The following is a 25664-nucleotide window of genomic DNA, read 5'->3' as shown; positions in this document are numbered from 1 at the left end:
CCGTGACTTTTCAGCTTTAAAGAGTTGAAATCATGACATTTATGATTTATTTTTTTAAAATCCTATGGCCACGAAATTGATCAAAATGGACTGAATTTTAGGCAGATTAAGCAGGTTTTCCTTTTGAATCTTATGGTAGTTAATGCATAACTCCCACAAGCAACTCATTTAGTTTTTGGGTTTTTTTTACCTACACAATTTTTCCTGATTATCTTACTATCCTTTGTGACTAATTCATAGATTTTTTTTCTTGTTTGGTTAACCGGTTTAGCAGTGTTATGCCTCTTATATAGCACATCCCATGTTTATAATAGCTCGGTCCTCCGTGTCGCAAACGATTGGTTTAGAGACCGTTTCAGCTGCCCGATGTTCAAAATAGTTCATGACTTTTTTTTATTTTCTATAGCAGCCCTGTTCCAAACAGACATTTTAGATCCAAATAGTCCTGAAATACAATCAATAATTCCATCTCGTTTTTGGAGTCTCCTATTTGAAAGATGCCAGACTGTAGAACAGTCTTTTGCCCAGCTATTGAGTTTTATGCACAATCTTGATAAGACGCTATTATGCTAATTAACAAAGACCGCCCACAATGATACGTTTGCTTTTAAACAAAAAACAAATTTAGCTATATTCTAATGAGAGAGAGTCAAAACCACAGGTGTATGCATAAACCCACTGTATTTAACAATATACAGTTTAAATAACAGTTAGCCCTGCCCGGACTAGTGGTCTCTTTAATGGTTCTATAGTTCGTTGCTTACACAGTCGTCCATAGATGGTAGGTTGAAGTGGTTTAAGAACTTAACATTATTAAGGCAATTCTAACCATCAGAGGAGTGAAGTTTTGGAATAGCCTTCCAAGGGAAGCAGTGAGGGCAAAAGACCTATCTGGCTTTAAGGTTATCCTCGATAAGTTTATGGAGGAGATGGTATGATGGGATAACATGACTTGGGCAATTAATTGATTTTTAAATATTCATGGTAAATAGGCCCAATGGCCTGTCATAGGATGTTAGATGGGGTGGGATCTGAGTTACTACAGAAAATTCTTTCCTGGGTATCTGGCTGGTGAATCTTGCCCATATGCTCAGGGTTTAGCTGATCGCCATATTTGGGGTCGGGAAGGAATTTTCCTCCAGGGCAGATTGGAAGAGGCCCTGGAGGTTTTTCGCCTTCCTCTGTAGCATGGGGCATGGGTCACTTGCTGGAGGATTCTCTGCTCCTTGAAGTCTTTAAACCACGATTTGAGGACTTCAATAGCTCAGACATAGGTGAGAGGTTTTTCACAGGAGTGGGTGGGTGAGATTCTGTGGCCTGCGTCGTGCAGGAGGTCGGACTAGATGATCATAATGGTCCCTTCTGACCTTAATATCTATGAATCTATAAGTGTAGTTGGCCAATCTGTAATTTATAAAGCACTTTATCTTTTCTGTTTCTTCGGACGCCTGGGAGTTTCTTCCCTGTTCACTGATATATTCTTGTCTCTGGTTTGTGGGGTTCACCTTTCAACTGCTTAAGTTGGCTAACTTGATAAATTTCTCCACATTTCTTTTGTTTCCAGTAACCCAAATTTATACACAGATGAGCTCAGTTTATTTACCATGTAATAGGGACCAAGTCATTTATAACACAAGTTATGCTTTGCTACAGCATATGACAGAAGCATGACCTGGTTCTTTTTTTTTATTCCTTTGTTATATATAATTTATTTGTACTTCCTTAACATGGGCATTACTAGTTTTCCGTAATAAATATAGTACTTGACAGCTCAGTCTGATGCTCGCTATCTTCTGTGAGAAGATGTATTGCTCTTCCTCCTGCCCCAAGCACTCTGTTTTAAGAAGAGAGTTAGCAATAGACTTTTTACCCAAGCTTTGGAGAGTTAATTTGCTTGTTGTAGCAATTTAAACTTTCGGCCAATATTTGAAAGCACAAACTTTAATAATCAACACTTTTGTTAACAGAGCACAAAAGAAAATAGTGTAAAAACTAAAGCAAAGTGAAGTTTAAATGCAGATTTATTCGAACACATTGAGAGTAATGAACTTTTATGACATTTGCTGATGCTTGAGAGAGACCGACGGAACCCTGTTGCGGTTTATTTGATTAGCTATCATGTTTTGCAGTATAACCAGACATACTGTGTATATTTTTTAAAAAAAAATTAGCTATGACCTAGCTATAACTATATTTTAATAGTGATAAAGGCACAAACAGGTTTATAAAGCCTTTAAAAAGTTATGGTTTTATTAATATTTTTGCCTCAATATTGAGGTTCTCCCCTTCAGTTTTCTTTATTTTTTTTCTTTGAGCAAAAAAGTTTTGATTAATAATAAAAAAGAAACCTTTGTCTGCAATTGAATTGTTTAGTGGGGCAGAAATATATGTACATATGTTAATCACTGTCGCCTTTTAGAGCTTTGCAAAAAATTGAATTGGTATTGTGAGGAAATGGTTATAACCCAACCACTGGGTTAAAATACTGTGGGACCACTAATATATATTTGATAACGAGTGCAAATTTGATTTTTGTTGTAACAAAGTAAAATCAAAAAGTTGTATGGCACACGCACTGTGCATAAAAGATAGGACAAGCTTACGATTAAAGACGAGTGGTGTCAAAATTATATTTATACTTCTGCAAGCTAAGTCGTTAAGAACTTAACGTTAAGGCAATGTATTTTAGAAAACAAACATTAAAAGAATTAAATACGTAATATGGCAGGTTCTTTGTTTTGTTACCTTTTTATTTAAAACTACTTATAAGAATTGATAAAAATCCCTATGAAGTTATTTGCTTACGTTTTTGTATTAGTTTAATTAACTTAAGGCATTTTACGTTACTTTTACCTTAAGAATACTACTGTATAGAAATAAAAAAAACCACCATGTTTCATATATTAGTGGCTAGTTTTTAAAATTAGCATTTTTGTTTCTTGGCAACCATATCTTCAGGAAAGTTTGGAGTTCCTTTAGTTGTTGCATTCCTGAAGGGTTAAACCTATTAGTCTTGCTGGACTTATTTAAAGTAAAGTTTTTATTTGAAGTACTTTGATTATTTCTTTGTTGATATTTTTTTTCCGTTTCCCCCATCTCTTTGTGCAGTGGGTGTTTCTGTAATAACTATAACCCTTAAAACAAAGGGGGAGGACCGAGATGGAAGAAGCAGCATAGGAAGGGAGGGAAGCATAAGCCAGTGGAGATTGATTAACTTTGTGAGGGCATTTGAAAGTGCAGCACCAGCAAGCGTAGCAAACTGAGCTGAGTGAATAGTACAAGAGAAGAAAAGAAATGGTGCGGGGGGGCGGGACAGAGAAAGGACATAAAGGAAAAACCTGACCCAAATGTAAAAATGATAGTGAAAGAAGGTTAGCTCTGTAGCCAGTGACTTCACTTTATCATTCATTTATTGTGCGATGTTAGGATTAACTAACACGTCGTGTCCTATATAATCACTGTATGTGAAACAGATTTAAATTGTTGGATTAGAGCACTATAGGATTGATTAGTAGTTAGAAGGGAGAAGTCTGCATTAGGTATCTAAGTAAGGAGGGCTGAAATTTAAGGCCTACAGGCTGAGCCCTGTAAAATGCCAGCTTCGCCGTGCTAAGTCATAGGTTTAAGAAATGCTTGACATAAGTAAGTGACCAAAGAATGACCCTGATGCCACAAGATTACAGGAAACGAGGTGCCAATGGGTGGAACTGCAAAAAATTATCAGTAATTTTTTTTGCTTACAAGATACCCAGTAGTTATATTTTTCTAACACACGCCCTGGATTGGGTTCCCGGACTGGGGGTCGCGAGGTTATTACCTGGGGAGTCGCGAGCCGGCAGCCTCCACCCCAAACCCCGCCTTGCCTCCCGCATTTATTGGTGTTAAATATATAAAAATGTGTTTTTCATTAATAAGGGGGGTTGCACTCAGAGGCTTTCTGTGTGAAAGGGGTCACCAGGACAAAAGTCTGAGAACCCCTGCTCTCACCGCAGGGTGCACTGTGTGTGTAAATGCTAATGAGGTGTAGTTAGAATCACGTTATAAAAAGAGGGTGCCCAGATTGGGTAAAATGAGTTCCCTACGGGAAAACTCCAGCAGGAACCATCCCTCTACTGAGGCTCAATGGGCAAGGCAGCCATCAGAGTTTAAGAGTATCATTAAGGATGTGAGTCCTGTATAATTATATTTGTAGCTCGTGCATTGGTCTTTATAGGATTTCTATACGCTTGGATAATTATAAGCATAATTGTAACGTTAATAACGTTGATAAAACAGACTAGACCTTGTACTTGTGAATGTCTGTGTGGTGGTCACTATCCTTGATCTTTGTGATCCTAGAGACTATAATCTGAAGCAAGTCGCAGAGGTGACTTCGTTCTTTTGAGCTTGAAACTGTAGTGACCAGAGCCGAACCTGCAGTGGTGTCTTACCACTTTACTACATTCACTTTAAATCAAATAAAAAGTTACAGCTCTGAGAAGGGAGTGGGGTCTGGTGGGTTAGAGCGGGGGGAGAGGGGGCTGGGAGCCAGGACACCTGCATTTTATCCCCACTCTGGGAGGAGAGTGAGCACTGCTACTATCCCTACATAACCTGAATTTGTTCCCCAAGTCTCTGTTGCTTGTGCCTGCACTCCTAATGCTCTTTCTTGCTGCAGTTAACTGTTTCTGGGCCACTTAGTACAAGTTTTAAGGCTTTTTAACCTGTCTTTGCCAGCCTAACTTCTATCCCCCTTGTTGGCTGTACCTTACCTGACAATCTCCTGGTCTTCCCTTCACTTCTTGTAAACTGTAAGAAGGTACAACTGCATTACAGTTGCTGATATTGTCCGTTTGCTATTTTAATTTCTTCCTTTGATCTCATTCTAGCTTTAACCTCCTTTTAGTCCTTTGACTTGTTTCCTTCTTTGTTTAACTTTCATTTCACAAAAAGGTTTCAGAGTAACAGCCGTGTTAGTCTGTATTCCCAAACCAGTTTGTGGGGGGGGGGGGGGGAGAGAAAACCTGGATTTGTGCTGGAAATGGCCCAACTTGATTATCATACACATTGTAAGGAGAGCGATCACTTTAGATAAGCTATTAGCAGCAGGAGAGTGGGGTGGGAGGAGGTATTTTTTCATGCTTTGTGTGTATATAAAAAGATCTTCTACACTTTCCACAGTATGCATCCGATGAAGTGAGCTGTAGCTCACGAAAGCTTATGCTCAAATAAATTGGTTAGTCTCTAAGGTGCCACAAGTACTCCTTTTCATTTCACAGAAAGAATCCCAGGGTTGTGACCCGCGTGGGTGAACCAGCCCCATAATTAGTTACATGTTTTCATACAAAAGATTCTAGAGCTCTTTTATGATGGTTTTTGGCCATCATTACTGCTAATTCTTGGATTTTGGCATTTTGCTGTTTTAACGTTTGTTGTATCTGGGCATTCAGCCCAGAAAAAGATTGCCTTGTAATTAGTCTTTCTGTATTCTTAAAGTATGACTTTATGCCCAGAAAAATAGTTTGCTTTTATTAGTTTAACTGGTTATTTAAGGTGTTGTGCCAATTTAACACTTATTATAAACCCTCCTTACCCCCCCCCAAACGGGCTAGCCTGCTGCACGTGTAGTTAGGACCGCTAGCCCCCAAAATCCAACCACTATGAGATTGCTATCCTGAATCCAAATGGCCCATTGCCCCATGCCAAATTGGTTTAGCAAACGGCTCCTGCCTGGCTCGCCAACTATTCACTGAAAGGTGTAACCAACTAATTGGCTACACTTGTGGTTCAATATTAATAATGTTCAAGAGACCCAATAAATCTGGCTGAGCTTGGTTATTGTCCAAAGACAAAGTAATATGGTACAGGAAAGAAAGAGTTAATACATCACCAGTTCTTCCCAGGAAGTGAATTCTGGCTTCATGTTCAGTTCACCTTATGCAGAAGAGGTGCTTCCCAAATGCCCACTTAAACTAGCCATCGTTTATAGCATGGGTGTTTACAAGTTACACAGCACTGTTCATATCACTTAAACTTCATGTTGAACTAGCCAGCTGGTACCAGCTTTGTTTGATGCCTCCCTGTATCTTCCCATCTCTCATTTTGAATAATAAATGCCAGGCATTACAGGGTTTAAAGATACTCCCTAAAGCAGGGGCAGGCAAACTTTTTGGCCTGAGGGCCGCATCTGGTTTCTGAAATTGTATGGAGGGCCAGTTAGGGGAGGCTGTGCCTTTCCAAACAGCCAGGCATGGCTCGGTCCCTGCCCCTTATCCAACGCCTTCCCCCCCCCCCCCCCCCCCGCTTCTCACCCCCTGACCACCCCCGGACCGCCCGCCCCAACTGCCCCCCGCCGCCCCAGCCAACTCCCCTCTCCTTCCTGACTGCCCCCCCAGGACCCCTGCCCCATCCAACCGCCCCTTCTCCTTGACTAACCCCGCCGCCCCATCCAACCGCCCCCGGACCGCCCGCCCCAACTGCCCCCCGCCGCCCCAGCCAACTCCCCTCTCCTTCCTGACTGCCCCCCCAGGACCCCTGCCCCATCCAACCGCCCCTTCTCCTCGACTGACCCCACCACCCCATCCAACCCCCCCCCCTTCCTGATTGTCCCCCCGGGATCCCTGCCCCCATTCAACCACCCTGCTCCCCGCCCTCTGACCGCCCCAACCCCTATCCACATCCCCGCCCCTGGACCACCACCCCCGAACTCCCCTGCCCTCTCTCCAACCCCCCCGCTCCTTGCCTCCTTACTGCGCTGCCTGGAGCACCAGTGGCTGGCGGCGCTACAGCTGAACCGCCCGGCTGGAGCCAGCCGTACAGCGCGGAGCGCCGGGTCAGGCCGGGCTCTGCAGCTACGCTGCTCCGGGAGCTCGCAGCCCCCCCGCCCGGAGGGTTGCGACGGCAGTGCAGTGAGCTGAGGCTGCAGTGGGAGGGGGAACAGCAGGGGAGGGGCTGGGGGCGAGCAACCTGGGCCAGGAGCTCAGGGGCCGGACAGGACAGTCCCACGGGCCGTAGTTTGCCCACCTCTGCCCTAAAGTGTTCCTACATCTTACACTATTTCCTTGCACCGCATTGTACTTTTGTTCCAGATATTGCATGTTAGTACATGATGCTCGTCCATCTAACTCTTAACGGTTTCTGTATTTGCCTATGCCAAGTGCTAAGCTGTACTTGTCCCAGGGCATTGTGGGGTATACGCCTTAGCACAAGTGAGCAGGAATAAGCATAATTCATAAGGAAGTGTGTTTGCTACTTCTCATAGCACAAGAAGTAGGGGTCACCAAATGAAATTAATAGGCAGCAGGTTTAAAACAAACAAAAGGAAGTATTTCTTCACACAACGCAGTCAACCTGTGGAACTCCTTGCCAGAGGATGTTGTGAAGGCCAAGACCATAACAGGGTTAAAAAAAGAACTAGATAAATTCATGGAGGATAGGTCCATCAATGGCTATTAGGCAGGATGGGCAGGGATGGGGTCCCTCGTCTCTGTTTGCCAGAAGCTGGGAATGGGTTGCGGGGATGGATCCCTTGATGATGACCTGTTCTGTTCATTCCCTCTGGGGCACCTGGCATTGGTCACTGTCAGAGGACAGGACACTTGTCTAGATGGTTTGACCCAGTTGGGCCATTCTTATGTTCTTATAATTCATACCCAACACAGACACACTATTAATACCATGAGCATAATACCTATTAATGTGATGTGTGTTTGTGTGTAATCTGTATGCACTGGCTCCAGGGCATTTTCCCTCACCCCCACTTTTGCTCTCAAAGTGCAGGACTCTGGCACTGAATCTCAGGCCTCCTGTGTAGCAAAGCGAGAGGTCCTTGGATGGCCTCGCTCTCCATGTTTGTTTGCTGCCCACCTCACCTGGGAACTGTTCAGGGCATCCACTGGCCTGAAGGGAGAGATGGAGACATTGGGGCAAAGAAGTGTTTGCCACCAGCTTGGTTTGTAGCTGAAAGCACTTTGCCTCACATGAATTGTCTGTGCATTGAAAGGTCTGGAGTGTGTCCAGACCATGTGACTTAGTTCAGAGGGACGTGATCGTTCCCCTCTATTCGACATTGGTGAGGCCTCATCTGGCGTACTGTGTCCAGTTTGGGCCCCACACTACAAGAAGGATGTGGAAAAATTGGAAAGAGTCCAGCGGAGGGCAACAAAAATGATTAAGGGACTGGAACACATGAGTTATGAGGAGAGGCTGAGGGAACTGGGGATGTTTAGTCTTCAGAAGAGAAGAATGAGGGGGGATTTGATAGCTGCTTTCAAGTACCTGAAAGGGGGTTCCAAAGAGGATGACTCTAGACTGTTCTCAGTGGTAGCAGATGGCAGAACAAGGAGTAATGGTCTCAAGTTGCAGTGGGGGAGGTTTAGATTGGATATTAGGAAAAACTTTTTCTCTAGGAGGGTGGTGAAACACTGGAATGCGTTACCTAGGGAGGTGGTGGAATCTCCTTCTTTTGAGGTTTTTAAAACCTCAAAGCTTGACAAAGCCCTGGCTGGGATGATTTAGTCGGGGATCGGTCTTGCTTTGAGCAGGGGGTTGGACTAGACGACCTCCTGAGGTCCCTTCCGACCCTGATATTCTATGATTCTATGACCATTGATCGTGGGAGTTGTAGTCTCTAGAATAGCTACAGAACCGATAACACCGATGAAAGTCTCGTGTCTCACCCAACAATGTTGCCAGGCTCTGTCATTGTTGAGCAAGGTGGTGCCCTCAGTTGGGAAAGTCGAGAAAAAGCCACTTAAATTGCAGCACTTTGTTTTTCCAACAACACATTTAGTCTACTCAAAGCCTCTCCAGCAGTGTATAAATAACAGTGCTGTGTAAGTACTTCAGGGAGGCCATAGCAAAGCCCTGAAGAGGATTGTTTGTCTGCACTGGGTCCAGTATCAACACACAGACTGGTAGGTTAAAAAATGTAGTTATTTAGGCTACAGTTTAGGGAAAGATTCCAAAGATTCACAGGGCCCCATTCGTGAAAAAAGTCGGGGCCCCAAGTCCAACCCCTGGAGAGGTGGTCAGAGCACAATTCCTGGAAATGTTCAAAGAGAGGTTAGATGAGACACAGTCTGTCCCCACTTGCCTGCCTCATGGATCAGGTGTGACTGAATGAATGAAACAGGCATTCCGCTGCAGGCAGGAGCTGTGGAGAGGCGACTCCTGCAGCTGGGGAGAGCTGGATTTTTTTTCTTTTTTAAACATCATATCAGTAGATCTAAAAGGTCAACATGTTTTGGAGTTACTCTCTTCCATCCAGCACTGTCCTGGCTCCTGTGTCTGTGCGTTAAAGCCAGGGAAGCACCAGCTCCATCAGCAAAGCTAAGGGTATGTCTACACAGCATTCTGGAGCAAGCCTCCCAGACAGGGTCGACGGATTAAAGGGGCTTGTGCTAGTGTTTGAAAAACAGCCGTAGAGACACTGCTTTGAAGTCGCAACTTGGACTCTGAAGCCCACCCCCTAACCAAGGCTTCAAGTGCTAGCACGAGCCCCTTGACCCTGGCTGGGAGGCTCACTCCAAAATGCTGTGTAGACATATCCTAAGAGGCCGCATCTGAAATGCAAATCGCTGCCTTTGTTTAGCGAGCCCATTGGTTTTGTGTGGCTCGGTGCTGTGAGCTCAGCTGTTGGGTGGGGAATAGATGCTGGGCTTGCAGAGAAGGGGCATCTTCTAAAGTGCCTGACTTTGTTGGTTTCAGACCCTGGAGGAGTCCACGTGGGAGGAGGCCAAACTGCGCGCAGTCCAGCTCTTCGGGACAAAGGTCCTAGCAGTGATGAGGCCGCCCCCTCTGGAAGAACAGCCCCACGGCATGGTAAGCCCCTGCTTACCTGGTGTCCTGATTGCACAGGGATGGAAGTGCCATGGCTGGAGTGGGAGGGAGGGGATGTTTTGTACTGTACTTCAGAGGGGAGCAGCTTAGTTTCTCTTAACTACTAGGCTGGCACCTGCTGCTGGGGTGACATAGATTTCATGGCCACAGGGGACCATTGTGATCATCTGGTCTGAGCCCTGGCTAACACAGGCCGGAGAACTGCCCCAAAGCAATTCCCAGCACGTACCTCCTAGAAAACACGTCCACTTCTGATTCCAAAATAGCCAGTGATGGAGAATCCATCATGACCCTGGGTAAATTGTTTCAAGGGTTAACCCCCTCGCTGCTAAAAATCGATGCCCCACTTGCAGTCTGAAATTGTCTAGGCTCATGTCCAGGCCTTTCTCTGCCACACCAAAGAGCTCACGTAGAAGAGGCACCAGAGCCGAGCGTATTGTTTTGGTTCGGGGACCTCAGCAAAAAATCCCGGGGGGATCAGCTCACTTCGAACCATACTGAATTCTTTCAACGTTTCATCAAATTGAAAACTCCAAAACCCTTTTGTTTCAGATCAACCAAAACCTCTCGGGTCGATTCAGAATGAAATTTTTCCCTTTTTGTTTCAAGTGGACCAAAAGGTTACGGGACAGGGACGGATAGCTCAGTGGTTTGAGCATTGGCCTGCTAAACCCAGGGTTGTGATTCAATCCTTGAGGGGGTCATTTAGAGATCTAGGGTAAAAATTGGGGATTGGTCCTGCTTTGAACAGGGGGTTGGACTAGATGACCTCCTGAGGTCCCTTCCAACCCTGATATTCTGTGAAAATAAAATTTTTTTTTCAGGTTTTCCATTTTGATTTGGTCATTTTCAGGAGGGGGGTTTTTTTTTTTTTTGCTTTTTTAAATTGGCCAAATATGAGTTTGAAACACTGGTCCCAAATGAAAAGTTGAAATGAAACATTTTAACACTAAAAAATAATCATTTTTCAGTCCAAATTGTTTAGCCAAATTCAACCTGAATTCGTGAATAGTTTCAGAGCTCACCAACATGCATTTTTGACACCCCCAAAAAACAAAATCTCCCACGGCTCCCATTCAGATGTGCCATTCCTACCACCCCGGGAGCAAGCAGTGCTTTTGGCGGGTGGGTATGTGCCACCTTGTGACTGGAACCCTGCCACCCACGGCTGATGTGCCATGTAATCTTAGTGTCGCTCGGCACTGTCAGGGCATGTCACTGGATTCCATTCCCTCCCCAGAAACACAAGGTATCCGCTGGGATTCTCCGTCGGTTCCCGTTCTCCTCTTCCCTGCAGAGGATGAGCGTCCTGGTGAAGCTGCCTGGCGACGCCCCTTCGGAGGCATACATGAAGGGGGCTCCAGAGATGGTGGCCAGTCTCTGTAAGGAAGAAACAGGTAAAGGGCAGGGACCCACATCTCACAGCTAGGGATGTCTGACCTGCCTGCTGGGCTTGGCAGTCGGCAGTGGAAACCACCCGTTAGCATTTCCCTTTGCTCTCCAAAGACAACCTAGAGAGGAGGCAAATGGTTCAAATTTCATGAGCAGCAACAATAGTGACACCTCTGTTTATGGCAGCCTGATGTTGGAGGCCATTGTCTATAGCAGACCAAGCAAGGAGATCAGCTGTTAGGACTTGGAGGGCGGGAGGAGCAGGTACTCACTGAGCAAGGCTAAGAATCTCTGCCATCCAAATCTCTCTAGATCATGTACCTTGATTGCCAGCTATTTCAACTTCCTGGCCCCTTATCTTGGGAGGAAAAGGGAGGAGATCAAGCCACCCTGTGGGCAGTAGGTGAAATGAGTTGCCTCTTGAATTTCCAGTAGCCCTGAAAGTGCTGATATACACTAGATCAGCCATTGTTCCCAGACTCACTCTGCATGTGGTCCCTGGGACCTTGGACGTAGTCTGCATTTCTGAACTGATACAGCCCTTTTTTGCAGTCCCTCTGGATTTCTCCCAGTTGTTACGACACTACACTACAGATGGTTTCCGGGTCCTGGGGCTAGCCTACAAAACGCTAACTACCATCAAAACCTTTGAAGAAGCTCAGCAGCTGACTAGGTGTGTGAGCCTGCATGAAGTTTTCCTTCCTTCTCACTTTCCTCTCCTCCTTTCGTTCCTTGTACGAGCCTTGGGGCACTTCAAGTTCCCTGAGTCAGCTAGAGCTGGGCAAAAGTTTTTGACCATAATTCTTTTCTGCGAAGAAAAAAGTTGCTTAGTGACACTGCACCGTTCCACAAATTTGTGTCTGTTTCACTGAGTTGTTTCAGCTGGGGTGGGGAGGAAAACCCATAAATAATAATCAAACAATGGATGTGTTTGGGGGTTTTTTTTGTTTTGTTTTTTTTTTATCCAAGGCTTCATTTAGAAATGTTCTTTAATTTTATTAAACTGATCAAAACTGTTGAAAAATGGTCAAATGTTTCATTCAACCCAAAATGATTTTTTTGTCTGTTTGGAATTGTCAGCAAACATAAAAATCACTTCTTGGGATCACTCCAGGGTCAGCATTGAAACAAAACTCAGTTCCTGGAAGGTCTCTGTCCTGTGTAATAGGAGGTCAGGCTAGATGATCGCAATGGTCCCTTCTGATCTGAATCTATGAATATTGGGAGATCTAAACGGCTTTTAAAGGATCAGATACTAAAGTAACGGCCAGTCTAATTCACTCCCCTAATCTTGTTTTGGCATCCGACACTTATGCCAAGTGCCATCTTGTGTCCTGACAGGGATGCCGTAGAGAGTGGAATGACTCTCCTTGGCTTCCTCGTGATGAGAAACGTTCTCAAGGCGGAGACGGCCCCCGTGATCCACCTGCTGAGAAATGCAAACATCCGCACCATCATGGTGACAGGTAACCAGCAGAGCTGCTTCTGGGGTTGGGACAGGAGAGGCCAGATCTGAGGAAGAGATCACGGGTTTAAAGCTTATTGCAACTGCAAAGGAGTAAACAGCCTTTCTTATAAGTGTGGGGTCTAATGGTTAGAGCAGAGGACTGGGAGCCAGGAGTCCTTGGTTCTATTTTTGGCTCTGCCACTGACTCTCTGTCCTTGGGCAAGTTGCTCTGTTCCTTAGTTTAGTCGTCTGTAAAATGGAGCTAGCAAAACAGACCCCTTCACAGTGGGAGGGGGACTTGGAGGCTCATGTGTCCACAGTCCCTTATTTATTAACAACCTTGGCAAGATCAGCAGTGTTAAGTCTGGTTCTGGTTGTGAAACCATCAGCTAATGCAGCACGGTTCTGAGAGGTGTGAACTCCCCCATTCCTCTCTCCTTGCCAGGGGACAACATGCTGACTGCGGTGAACGTGGCCAAGAGCTGCCGGATGGTGGAGCTGAAGGAGCGGGTGGTTTTCGTGAATGCCTCGCCACCCAGCCACGACAAACCCGCCACCCTCAAATTCATCCTCTCCGACGACCCCCAGGGGCAGGAGCAGCCACAGGTGAGTCTCGGCTGGGACTGTGGGAAAACCCAACAGCCTTGTGTGTGAATCCCTTCCCCCCATGCAATACTATGGGTTATGGAACAAACAGGGCCATGCAAGAGCCCTCTTCCGTCCCCCTTGTGAGGCATCCAGCTGGTTCAGTGGTGAGCAGAGAGCTGGATGCCACATGCCCCATAGCACCAGGACTCCAGGACCCTGCAGTGGGGCTCAGTAACTTGCCCTCGTCCGTTCCTCTTCTTTATTATCTGCAGTGTCGTGTTGCCCCGAGGCCCCTGTCTGGAGCTGGGCCCCATTGTGCTGGGAGCTGTACACGTGTCCTATATCTTGCTCCTGCAGGCAGGCTGGTTCCCCACCCCCAAGAACATACTCATCCCCTAGTTGTAGCTGACCCCCTTACGCCGGAACAGGCAGGCCCAGGCCGGAGCACGGCAGGCGCAGCTGCTCCAAACTTCCGGCTGCTTTAGGCAGTGGGATCCGATCTACCCTGCACTTCCTCAGCCAGGGCAGGGCACGTCAAAGGAGCCACTGCGCGGGCTCAGCGAGCTGGGGACTGGGTCGTGGATCAGGGTGTGACCCTGATTTGGGGCCGACGGGGGTGGCTCAGCTCAATCAAAATCCAGCTCTTGCTTGGGTGTGGAGAGGGGTGATCTCCCTCGGCCATCTCTCCCCTGGCTGCTGATCACAGACGCTGGGTTAGACTGTGGAAAGAAGTGAAGTCCACAAAGAGCTAAGCGGCTGGTGGTGTGGTTTGCTCTGCAGGGCCTGTACCAGCAGGATGGCTGTTTCCTCGAGCAGCAGCCCTGCCACTTAGCACTGAATGGGAAATCCTTCGCTGTGGTTTGTGAACACTTCCCCCACCTGCTACCCAGGGTGAGTCCTTCCCTCTCCCGCCGTCTCATGGAAACAGCCTGCTGGTGGTGAAGCCTGCATTGCAGCTGCAGGGCAGTGGGGATGGCGAAGGTCTCCTGCCCACCACCAGTCTGTGCTTGACGCTTCTCCTCCTTGTTTTCTGCCCGTGCCTGGCAGTAGCGGAACAGAGGTGCACAAGCTGCAGCGTTCCCGCACTGCCATAAGTGTGTCTCCCTACAGATCGTGTAAGGAGGCAGCCCCTGCCCTGTGGGATTTCAGGGCCCTGTTTCATTGCAGCTAGGAGCATGGGTGATGCATGAGCTGCCGGCTGAGGGAGGCTAGCCCGTGGCCCCACCCCTTCCGCCCAAGACCCTGCACCCGCCAGAGCCCCCCCAACCGCAGCCACCAGCCCTTGCACCCAGCTAGCGCCCCCAAGCACCAGGAGGGCAGGGGGCACAGCCGCAGCCCAAGTCAGGAGCATGGGTGGGGCCACACCTAGCTGTTTTGGAAGGCACAGCCTTCCCCAGCCTAGGATACCACCACCCATGGCTAGGAACCTCTCCCACGGGTAGCTCCTTGGGTTCCTGTCATAACTGGTCATTTATGAGGCGTCTCCTGGACCAAACACTCCCGAGTCCCCATGGGAACCAGCAGTGGATACTGCATGGCCACATTGCTTGCCCCGACCTAACCACTGTGGAAACAATCCAGGGACCAGAGTCACAACAGCGAGGAGAATGGCCCTCAGCAGCCACGCCCATCGTCCCACAGCCACTCCCATCGTCCCATTGCCTTAAAGCAGTGGTCCATTAGTCTCTACTGAGTAGCCACACTGGTTGTAGCTCTGCTTACATGCTTCTGATGTCATGACTTACCTGACCATGAAGCCCTTTCCCTTTCAGATCCTGATTCAGGCCACGATTTTCGCTCGCATGTTGCCTGACCAGAAAACACAGCTGGTTTACAGTTTACAAGACCTCAAGTAAGTTGGGGGGAAGAGGAGGGTGACAGGACGGTTTAAGACCCAACACTTCCTTCCAAAGCGACGTCTTGTCAATGCAAAGTGGTACACTTCCTTTCTCATGGGCTATTGGCAACTGTGAAATCACCTTCTGACCGACCACACCATCGGATCCATTTCCATCTTTTCCCTCCCCCACCCAAAAACTGGGGGTTACCCTACTTTCATGCTGCAAAACCTGGATCCATCTTTTTCCCCAAATTCACAGGGGTTTGGCCCTTTTATAGAGGAGGGGGTCTGAGCTGTGATGTTCAAATCGGAGTTTTCCCCAAGATCTGAGCTTGTTGAGGGCCTGGCTTTTGATCCATACCCATCTCTGGTTTCTCTAGGCAGGTGGAAACAATGATTTTTCTAACTACAGATTGCGGGGGAGAGATAAGAAGTTCATGATTCAAGAAACCCTTAGGAAAGTCGTAGAGGACTCGGAACCAAAATGCTATGGTGCTTTGGCCGTTTTGGAAGTGGAGATCTTGGGTTTTTTTTAGCCAGAGGGACATACATTTAGTTAATCTAAGTAATTGAGAAATTAGCGCATTTGTCCTTAAAGCTGAATTGACTTCTCTTATTGACTTGAGTCTAAAGAGTTTTAAGTAGAGTTATTGTGGGGGGATGGAAGATTTTTTTAAAATAAAATAAGCATTTCAACTTCTCTTTCAGGTTTGTTTTTAGTACCTACATAGGTCCAAAGAAATTTAAGAAGTGACTTGATCACAGTCCGCTAGTATGTATGTGGTGGTCGGCATTTCTGATGCTTTTTCATCTAGCAAAAAACAGTGCATAGCAAGAAATTCTCTGGCCTGGGTTATGTAGGAGGTCAGCCTATATCCTATATGATTCTTAAAGTCTTTTCTGGCCTTAATCTGTGGATTCTGTGAAATGCTGAGTGCCCTCCTCTTTTTCCAGAGTCAGTGCAGGCTGAAGTTGCTGCATGTGACAGGTGGAAGCGTGTGTTGCCCTTATTAATAGAGGCACTAGGTCCCTGCCCCGAGGAGGTTACAATCTAAACGTTATACCAGGTTGCAAATGTCTCCCCTCCTGTAAGGGGATTTGAGTTAATCTTTATGGAATGATTGTTATGGGGAGCAATGTTTCGTAATTAAATGGGGGCAGGGCAGAGAGTCGGACTCCTGGGTTCTACTCCTGACTCTGCCACTGATTCTGGGGCAACTTGGTCCCCCCCAGCTCTGTGACTCCATTTTCCTGTCTCTAAAATGGGACCAATGATCATTCTAGCCCATCTCCCAGTGGGTTTGTGAAGCTCGGTGCTATGAAGAGCTTTGCATGGGCTTGGCGCCTTTATCAATGTACCGTCAGTGCTTTTAACGCTACGTACCCCATGCTTTCCGACCTGGATCCAGGACGCTCCGTTTCCTGGCAGGGAAGAGGTGGGAATCCTTCGGCTTATCCTGTTCGTGTGTGCGTGTCTTGCCGCAGCTATTGCGTGGGGATGTGCGGGGACGGCGCCAATGACTGCGGAGCGCTGAAGGCGGCCGACGTGGGGATCTCTCTCTCAGAGGCAGAGGCCTCCGTGGCTTCGCCGTTCACCTCCAGAATCGCCAACATCGAGTGTGTGCCCATGGTCATAAGGTGGGCTGCGTCCGCCTGGAACCGCATGGCGGGGAGCGGGGGGGGAATGGAATATGGGGGTGGGGTGGAGATGTGAACACGGCAAGGGGCTGGCAAATTGGCTGGAAGGGCGTGTAGTGGCTGCCAGTGTGCGGCCTGGAACGCGGAGATTAATTAATGTTAATTAACAATATTCTGAGAATCTCAGTGCTTGTATTTTAGTGACCTGACCATGGCCTCTGACTCCCCATTCCCAGATCATAGAATCCTAGAATACCAGGGTTGGAAGAGACCTCAGGAGGTATCTAGTCCAACCCCCTGCTCAAGGTAGGATCAGCCCCAACTAAATCATCCCAGCCGGGGCTTTGTCAAGCCAGGCCTTAAAAGCCTCTAAGGATGGAGATTCCACCACCTCCCTAGGGAACCCACTCCAGTGCTTCACCACCCTCCTAGCGAAACAGTGTTTCCTGATATCTTCACCCTTGCCCTCTCTCCTCTTCACCCTGCCGGGAGTGTCCGTGACCTGCGCGAGGTCCTAGCCACGAGGCTGGCTGCCGAGCTGTGTTCATGAGCAAAGGGAGTCTCCCCTACCCCTCACTCTGTCCTCTCCTCCTAGCCCCTGAGCTAGGGGCAATGTCACTTATAGGGCTTTTGAACTAGCCATGGAGGCAGCTGCTTGGCCCACAAACCTGGTCTTCCTCCCTGCTCCAAAATGAAGTCCTGTCGATTCATACCTCTCCTCCTGCACAGAACTGCCTGGCCCCCTTGTCTACGAATGGCGGGTCCGTCAAGTCTTTCTGATCTCTCTTTCAGGGAAGGCCGATGTTCTCTGGTCACCTCCTTTGGGGTTTTTAAGTACATGGCCCTGTACAGCCTGGTGCAATTCGTCTCCGTGCTTCTACTCTACACAGTGAGTGTTTCGGGGACCATCATTTGTGGGTTGGAGGAGAAAGGGGGACTGGATGGTTCTGGGAAGCTGTAAGGAGACCCTGGAGCCTCCCACCTCTAAACCCCCTGGTTTGAATCCTGCAAGGGCCTCTTGCTTGCTGCTGTCTCTCAGCTGGCTGGCCAGGGCAAGTGAGGTGATGGAGCTGGCTGCTTTGGGAGTGTGGGCAGAGAGGCCAAGAGTCAAACGGGCCCTGGAGACTGAACTCTCCTGGTGCCCTGAGAGATGTGGCGTGTCCAGACAGGGCCAGAGTGAGGCGCGCTGGTTGACTGGAGGGGAGGTAGCATTGCTGTTCCGGGTATAACCAGACCCCCGGATCACTGAGGCTGTTAGTCAAGCTCCTTTCGCCAGCATACTGCCAGAGCTGGGAGTCCCAAGGGAGGCAAAACACAGAGCTCCCGTGCTCGCCAGTGTCTCCAAGAGCCCCCCCTCCAGTGAGAGGGGGTGGGCTTCAGAGGCGATCTCCTCCAGGCCTCGGCTGCAGCATCAGGGCTCAGCAAAAGTAGGGGGTGGTTGAGATGAATGGGCAGAGGGAAGCATGTGCATCTGGGGGGGGCAGGGCTCAGAGGCTGGGGAGCATCCTGTGACGTGGGATAGTTTGTGGCTCTGGGGGGGTCCTCTTTGTAAACTGGTCTTTGTAACTTTGAAGGACAGAATGATAGAGACCATAATGCACCACTGCCCGCTGGAATTGGAACCGCCCAACCATGTGTCATAGCCCCCTTTACTGCCAAGAGCAAACTGGGATTCTCCTTTAGCTCATCTAGTCAGGGCCTATGCTTTTCATAACTGAGCTCTCTCTCCAGCACACAGGCCAGTCTGAGCAGCTGGGCTCTGCAGCATAGCAGCCACCGTAACGTCCTAGTCGGCCACTGATTTGTTGCAGTATTTTGAATTCGGGTCTTTCCTCACAAGATTCTGCTTTAGTGACTTTCTGTCACTGTTGGATTTGAACCAGTGACCTTGAGATGAGGCTCTGTACCCCACTGCCCAGTCCCCTGAGCCATCCCAGTCTGCTCCTGAGGGAATATTCCATTTTTCCTTCTTTCCTGCCCACACCCAGATTAACACCAACCTGAGTGACTTCCAGTTCCTCTTCTTTGACCTGCTCATCACTATGACCGTGGCTGTGCTGATGGGCAAGACCGGACCTGCCAAGGAGCTGGGCGCAAAGCGCCCCCAAGGGGCACTGATCAGCATTGTTGTCCTTGGCAGCCTCTTCCTCCAAGCGGCTCTGCTGATCACGGTTCAAGTCATGAGTTACTTCATCACAGTCTCGCAGAGCTGGTAAGTGTCTGCCTGGGGCACAGCTAGTTCCTTGTCTGCAACTGGCTACAGCAGCTAAAAGGGGAGGCCCAAAAGCTCATTTTGGCCTCGTGAAAGGCACCGTGTTGGGAATCCCCCAGACTGAATCAGAGCTGGGAGCATCCTGTCTCCTCCCTGGCCAGCACCATCTGCATCAGGCACCAGAACAGCAACCTGCCCCCAGAGGAAGTTCCTTCCTAACCCCCGTCAGATGGCTCATGTCCTTTCTTGTCCACTAATCCTCAACTGGGAACCAAATGCGGCTTTCGGCAGTGACTCACTCCAGGCCAAGCCAGCTGCACGTTGCAGGCAGGTCCCGCCGGATCGCGCCGCTCCCTGCGTTCAGAGGCTCGTGCCTGATCCCTGCCCCTCCCCTCCTCACCCAGGTACGTCCCGCTGAACAGCACGGTGAGTGCCCCCCAGAACCTGCCCAACTACGAGAACACCGTGGTGTTCTGCATCTCGGCCTTCCAGTACCTGATCCTCGCCGTCACCATGTCCAAGGGGTACCCCTTCCGGCAGCCGCTGTACACTAACGGTAAGAGCCAAGCCGGCCTCCTCTCTGCAGGGGGTGGTTCCCGTGGTCACTTGGCTCCTGTAACCAGCCCTTTGGGGGCGGGAGCTGCGTGTCCTGGGTCCGTGATGTCTCCTCTTGCCCCCCCAGTGCCGTTCCTGCTCGTCCTCGTCGCTCTCTTCGGCCTGACAATCGGGATAACTCTTTACCCGCTGGGTTTCGTGAAAGCCATGCTGAAGCTGAAAGACGTAGGCGACATGAACTTCAAGCTGCTGCTGCTAGGCATGGCCACGCTCAACTTCTTCACAGCCTTCATGCTGGAGGTAGGAGGGTCGGGGAGAGCTGAATTCAGAGGGAGCACCCAGCTACGGGGGCAGGGTTCCTGCGGGATCCCCCTCTTATTAGTACCCCTCACTAAGCCCCCCATGGGCTGATGTGCCCGATGGGCTGGGGAGTGCTGGGCACTGCTCCTTCTAGAGCAGAGGTCCCCAAAGTGTGGGGCACACCCCCCTGCAGGGGCTTGGAGGACCGTCTGGGGGGGCACGGCGGGGTCCAGGCTAGCCCCCACGGAGGTCGGGGGGAGCACCACCCAGCCTCTTCCCAGCCCTAGCTCTGCTCCGGTTAGGCTCCCGACCGCGGCCACAGCCACACACAGCCCAGGTCCCAGCCTCAGCCAGAGCCCAAGGCCAGGAGTGGAGCTACACCTGGCCAGGGGCCTGACTGCCGGCCCCCACCACAGCCTGGCTGCAGCTCTGCTCCTGCCCCCAAACCCACTCCCAGCCTCACTCTCCTTACTCCTATCCGCATCTCTCCCTTCCCGTCCCCACCAGCCACGGCCCCGCTCCCAGCCCTGGCTTTGGGGGGCGGCGCGGTCAGGGGTAAGGGTGGTGTGACCCTCAAAGGTTTGGGGACCACTGTTCTAGAGCCAATCAGTGCTACAGAGCGCATCAGCCAGAGGGTACCACTCTGGATTGGCATGAGTATGGGCTCCCTGCCTGGGCCCTTCTGACGTGTGTCCCAGCACAATCCTGATCCAGGCCTATCCTCCCAGCCCAGATTCACCCCTTCTGCCAGGGACAGGTGGCCAATGAGCCATTCCCTTCCACTGCAGTGCTGTGGGTGTGATGGGAAGGGAGCTCGACGCTGGTACGAGCTCCCCTCATTCCCTGCTGAGGCTGCCTTGACCCACGTCCCTCTCGTCCTCCCCCCTCCAGACCGCCCTGGATCACGGCATGCTCACCTGCCTGCGGCAGCTGCGCCAGAAGAGGGCCTCCAAGAAGCTGTTCAAGAGGCTGGAGCAGGAGCTCAGTCAGCAGCAGCCATCCTGGCCACCATTGAACGAGCCGCTCTTTGCCACCCCCAAAATGTCCATCTCCGGGAGCTAGCCCCAGCTCCTGGAGAGCCCTCGCTCCAGGGACAGCGTCCGTGAGTCCAGCAACAGCCTGGAAGACCTTTCCGGCCTTCCCCGATACAGCTCCGTTTATTTACGTTCGTCTGTCCGTCGCTGCCTTCCCCATGGGCTCTGGCTACGGCAGGGTTCTCAGCGCCCCGCCCCAATGAGAAACCTCCCGCTGATCGCCCCAAGGTGCTCGTCTCAGGGGAAGGATGTGGGAGGCAGAAGAAGGCCAGGGAGCCCATCGCCCCTGGGGTGCAAGTACTCCCTCGCTCTGGAAAGCAGGACAGGTGCGGTTACCTCAGGGAAGCCCTCAGCAGTACTAGCAGCTGCCCTCCGCGCGGGAAACTTCCAGATCTCTGGCGTGCGTGGGTCAAGCGCCAGTCAGGATTAGACGCGGGCAAGTGACTGGTCCAGTTGCGCCTGTGACTCGGGAAGAGGAGCCGTCAGGGACTGCTGCTATGTCTTAGTCACAGTGCCCCGTCGAATGGTTAGCTTCCCCGTATGGGGCCCCAGCTGATTCCTTCATCCCCCTTGGGACCCCACTCTTCCACTCGCCGTGGGTGGCTGGCTCAGATCCACAGCCGGGTGATTTGCCCTGGACTGGGCAGGGAGCAGTCCTCACAGATACGTTACACCTTGTCAGGAAGGGCTGCGGGGGGCAATGTTTGAAAAGGGGGAACCCCTCCCACCCCACTCCGTTGTCCTTGGTGTTAAAAGCCACTAATAAAAGATGGCCGCTGTTGCCACAGTGCTGCCCTCGTCTTGCGGCTCTTCTCGCTGTGAACAAGCCGCCAGCATCCCTCTGCAGTCGAGGCAGTGACCTCCGAATGGCCACTCGGCGCAGACTCTGTTAGCTTGCCGGACCTGTTTGCAACCCAGCTGCTGTAGCAAAGGAGAGTGTTACCTGGCACGTGTGATGCTCAGCGCTCATTGAGAGACCAGGCATGACTAGCTGCTGGAACGTGACCAAGGATGGGATTAGAGATATTTAATTAAGAGCTGTATTTATTCTGCCCCCCCCCCCCTCGCCTGTTCATCAGAGCAGGTAGAATTGTAGCAGTCGGCCGTAGTGTCCATCCAAACCGATCCTTGCCTCCGCTCTTGGGGAGCGCATGGATTGCTGCCACTGTTCCAAAAAGCCGGGTCGTTTGCCACCACTGTAGCCGAGAAGCTGCGTGCCAGATTCCAGTTTGAAAGCCAGGTTTGTGCACTTCCACTGCTGATGGGTCCTCTGCTAGAACGTTACTGGTGACGCTTCGGCAAAGCGATGGAATTGAAACGGAAGATGTGTAAGATGTAAGCTTTATTTTTATTCGTCAAAGAGTATAGAGTGGGGAGGAGGTGGTGTGTAAATCATGTACAATCTCCAACTTTGCTGTGTTGCTTTTTTGAGTGTATCTAATAAATCAACATTATTTTCTTGAAAACTAGCTTGTGCCATTTAATTCTGAGGGGCTACATTCCCCAGTGCATCACAACTAGGTAATGGAGAACAGGTACGGAGATCGAACAGGGCTACCCGGAGACTAACACGTGTCTACCAAGAAATAGGAAAATGTATTTGTGATTGCATGGAAAAATTCCTTTCTTCAAATAACAAGTTAACAGTAATATTCAGTATTGTTCATGTTTTTTGACTGAGTGTTGTTGGTTGTGGTATTTTTGTTTTTATATCTGCTGCTTCTGTCACTTGCCTAGTCTGATGGCTTTACTGATACAAACCCATTTTAAAGCTGCCAAATGTAAGGTCACACATCTATGAACAAAGAATAATAGGTCACTGTGACATACCCAGGGTACAATCTGGACTGATGAACAGCTGTGTTCCCTCAGTTCTCCAAGCTAGGGTTCCTTTTACACTGCTTCACCATGAGAGCTACCACTCTGGATGTGCTCTCGCACAGCCTCCAGCATGTAAATCACTCCCAGTTATACTGCAGGGGTGCTACAGCCAGCCACCCTTGAATTACACTGCAGAGTAACACCTGCAAATTTCCAGTCCCAGACTTTCCCCCAGAAATGTGTCTTGTACTGCCCAGCCCTCTCCTGGACAACACAAGCTCATATAAAGTCCGTCATTTTATTACTGGAAAATGATGTGCACAAATCCTGTTATCTCAAATGGAGCTTCCCAAACACTTCAGTCCAAGCACACTGGTCTAGATAAAGCAATAAAACTAGTTTAACAACTACAGAAAGATGGATTTTAAGTGGTTACAAGTAGTGAGGCATAAAAGTCAGAACTGGTTACCAGAAAATAAAAGTAAATCGCAACTAAGGCCTAACTGAACAAGTTAGAGTGAATTCAAAGCCAAGGTGTCTCTCACCACACGTTTCATCAGTCTTACTGGCTGAATGTTTCCATCAGGGTCCCTCCCCCAGTCCAAAGCTGTTCCCTTTGTTCTTCAGGTGTCGTGGATGCTGTGGGAAGAGAGAAAGGAGGAACCATTAGGAGCATCTCCTCTCTCCGTTTTTAGCTCTTTCTGTTCTTGGAGAATCATCTCCAGCTGAGGTTCAGGAGGCAGAAAGTCTATGTGGATGGGAACCCCCAGTTGTTTTTGTCAAGATGTAAATCTTCACCCACATCCTCTTTCCTGCCAAAGAGAGGCCACTTAACTGGGCGATGGTCCATTTGATTTTGTTGACATCTGGCTGAGGCGTTGGCTACATTTTTGTCTCTGGTGAGCTGGTTTGTGGCTTCTCCCCTCCAGACTTGGAACATGTCTAGTAATATCATATAGAGGAATCCTATAACTTGAAATCTGTGTGGCAACATTGCATGTAACCAGGATAATAATGATCACCAAATTATGAGCTTGCAAATGATATCGCACAAGTCATACTTTGTACAAAATTTATGTTCACCCCTTTTACAGGACTATGATGGGGTACAGACTGTCATAGTCACCCTTATGATTAAGGCCAGAATTCATAGAGTTAGATCATCTCATCTGACCTGTATTTCACAGTCAGTATTTCACCCAGTTATCCCTGTATTGAGCCCAATGACTTGTGTTTGAGTAAAGCATCTCTTCCATAAAGTCTTGATCTGAAGACATCAACTGATGGAGACTCAACCACTCCCCCAATGGTTAATCACCCTCATTGTTAAAACATTAATGTCTAATTTGAATTTTATCTGGCTTTGGCTTCTGGCCATTGGTTCTTGTTTATGCTTTTCTCCAAATGACTGCATCCTGGAGAGAAATGTCTCTGAGAAGGATTTTGGGGTCTCGGTGGATAACCAATGTTACATGAGCGCCCAGTGCAATGCTGTAGCTAAGAGGGCAAATACGACCCTTGGATGTAGAAGCAGGGGAGTAACTGAGCAGGAGTAGGGAGGTGGCATTACTTCTGTATGGAGCATCAGTTAACCTATCACTGGACAACCGTCCAGTTCTAGCATCCACTCTTCAGAAAGCATGTTGACAAATTGGAAAAAGTTCAGAAACCTGCTGCAAGCACAATTTCAGGTCTGGAAAGCTGGGAAGAGACTAACCAAGATCAGTCTGTTTAGTTTATCCCAGAGAAGGTGACTTGAGCATGGTCTACATGTGCCTACTTGGGGAAGAGATTTCTGATAATAGACCCGTTCTTGAAACCGGCAGAGGTCCAAAGGCAGGCAACTGAGGCTAGACAAATTCACACAAGAAATGAGGAATCCATTTCTTAACTGAGGGTAATTCACTGTGAGAACAACTTAGCAATGGGCATGGTTGATTCTCCATCACGTGAAGCCTTCAAATCAAGACTTTCTAAAAGATGTGCTCTAGCTCCAACAGATGTTATGGGCTTGATGCAGAAGTCACTGGCTGAGCTTCCCAGACTAGTCTATGAAGCTTGCTCCTGAGCTGAGCCAGCAGAGGTATTGGAGGGAGAGTCGATTTTCCTTTGGCATTGTGCATAGCAAGGAAATCATTCAGTTGCATTTGGACTGCTGAGACTTTCATCAGCCCCAGCAAGAAGCCCAGAGAGCACAACCTGGATAGAAATCTATTGCTTCTCTTTTTCTTTCCAACTTTGGATTCTGCTCACCTGCTTAATAACTTGTGACTTCAGAACTGAATATCTGACACAGACGTCACCAAGGAGGAGTATACAAAGACCCATCCAACTGTAATATTCAGAGGCCTTCTCAGATTATAAGAGCTTCATCTAAAGCCTACTGTAGTCAGTGAGAGTCTGTCAATTGACTTAACTGGTCTTTTGGATCGGCTTTGATCTGCATTTGCATGCACTGATTCAGTATTTCCACCCATCTGCAAATTAGAGAGACAGGGTGGGCGAAGTGATATCTTTTATTGGACCAGCTTCAGTTGGAGACCGAGACAAGCTTTTGAGTTTACACAGAGCTCATCTTCAGGCCTGGGAAAGGTACTGCAAATATCCCCTAGAGGGCGACGTGAGACTTGAGCTTGAGGCTATGGAGGAGAAGCCGTAGCCTCTGAGTCAATTTCCTTATGGATCTACTTTCAGTAACACAAGATGCCTCTTCTGCAGATCTGAGCAAGATTAGAAGAGAGAAGACAAAGCTTTGAGGCCTGTACTGTTTGTAAATTCTTTTGGGGCAGGAAACTGGTTTTTAGCTGTAAAGAAGCTTCAGTGATTTCTGGAGCCTGTCTCCAAACACAGCTCCTTTTCAGGTCCAGAGTTTGTTTGCACTTTTTATTGGCCATATGACCTCGTCCACACTAGGGCTTGTAAAACTTGTTTGGAAACCATCTCCAAACACTGTGACAACCCAACTCGGCCTGCGTCCAAACGCAAACCATTACAGCGGCGTTAAGAGGCTGTGTTAAG

General features: G+C 48.9%; 1 protein-coding gene across 2 annotated transcripts in view; it reads left to right on the top strand.

The window, feature by feature from the left end:
* The window catches only part of ATP13A2 (ATPase cation transporting 13A2), a 70817-nt gene extending 48532 nt beyond the window's left edge, over positions 1-22285 (top strand). For both annotated transcript variants that reach the window (XM_084651666.1, XM_084651667.1), the window contains exons 17-29: positions 9688-9801; positions 11060-11216; positions 11764-11884; positions 12553-12677; positions 13104-13264; positions 14027-14137; positions 15019-15098; positions 16572-16724; positions 17517-17613; positions 18713-18936; positions 19341-19492; positions 19619-19791; positions 20683-22285. In XM_084651666.1, coding sequence (XP_084507792.1) covers positions 9688-9801; positions 11060-11216; positions 11764-11884; positions 12553-12677; positions 13104-13264; positions 14027-14137; positions 15019-15098; positions 16572-16724; positions 17517-17613; positions 18713-18936; positions 19341-19492; positions 19619-19791; positions 20683-20853 — 1839 coding nt within the window. In that variant the 3' untranslated portion in view covers positions 20854-22285. The remainder of the gene's footprint in view (positions 1-9687; positions 9802-11059; positions 11217-11763; positions 11885-12552; positions 12678-13103; positions 13265-14026; positions 14138-15018; positions 15099-16571; positions 16725-17516; positions 17614-18712; positions 18937-19340; positions 19493-19618; positions 19792-20682) is intronic.
* The last annotated feature ends 3379 nt before the right edge of the window (positions 22286-25664 follow it).

Source organism: Lepidochelys olivacea (genome assembly GCF_965140295.1).
Source record: "Lepidochelys olivacea isolate rLepOli2 genome assembly, chromosome: 18".
NCBI classification, from domain to species: Eukaryota; Metazoa; Chordata; order Testudines; family Cheloniidae; genus Lepidochelys; species Lepidochelys olivacea.
This window is presented reverse-complemented; position numbering and strand designations above follow the sequence as displayed.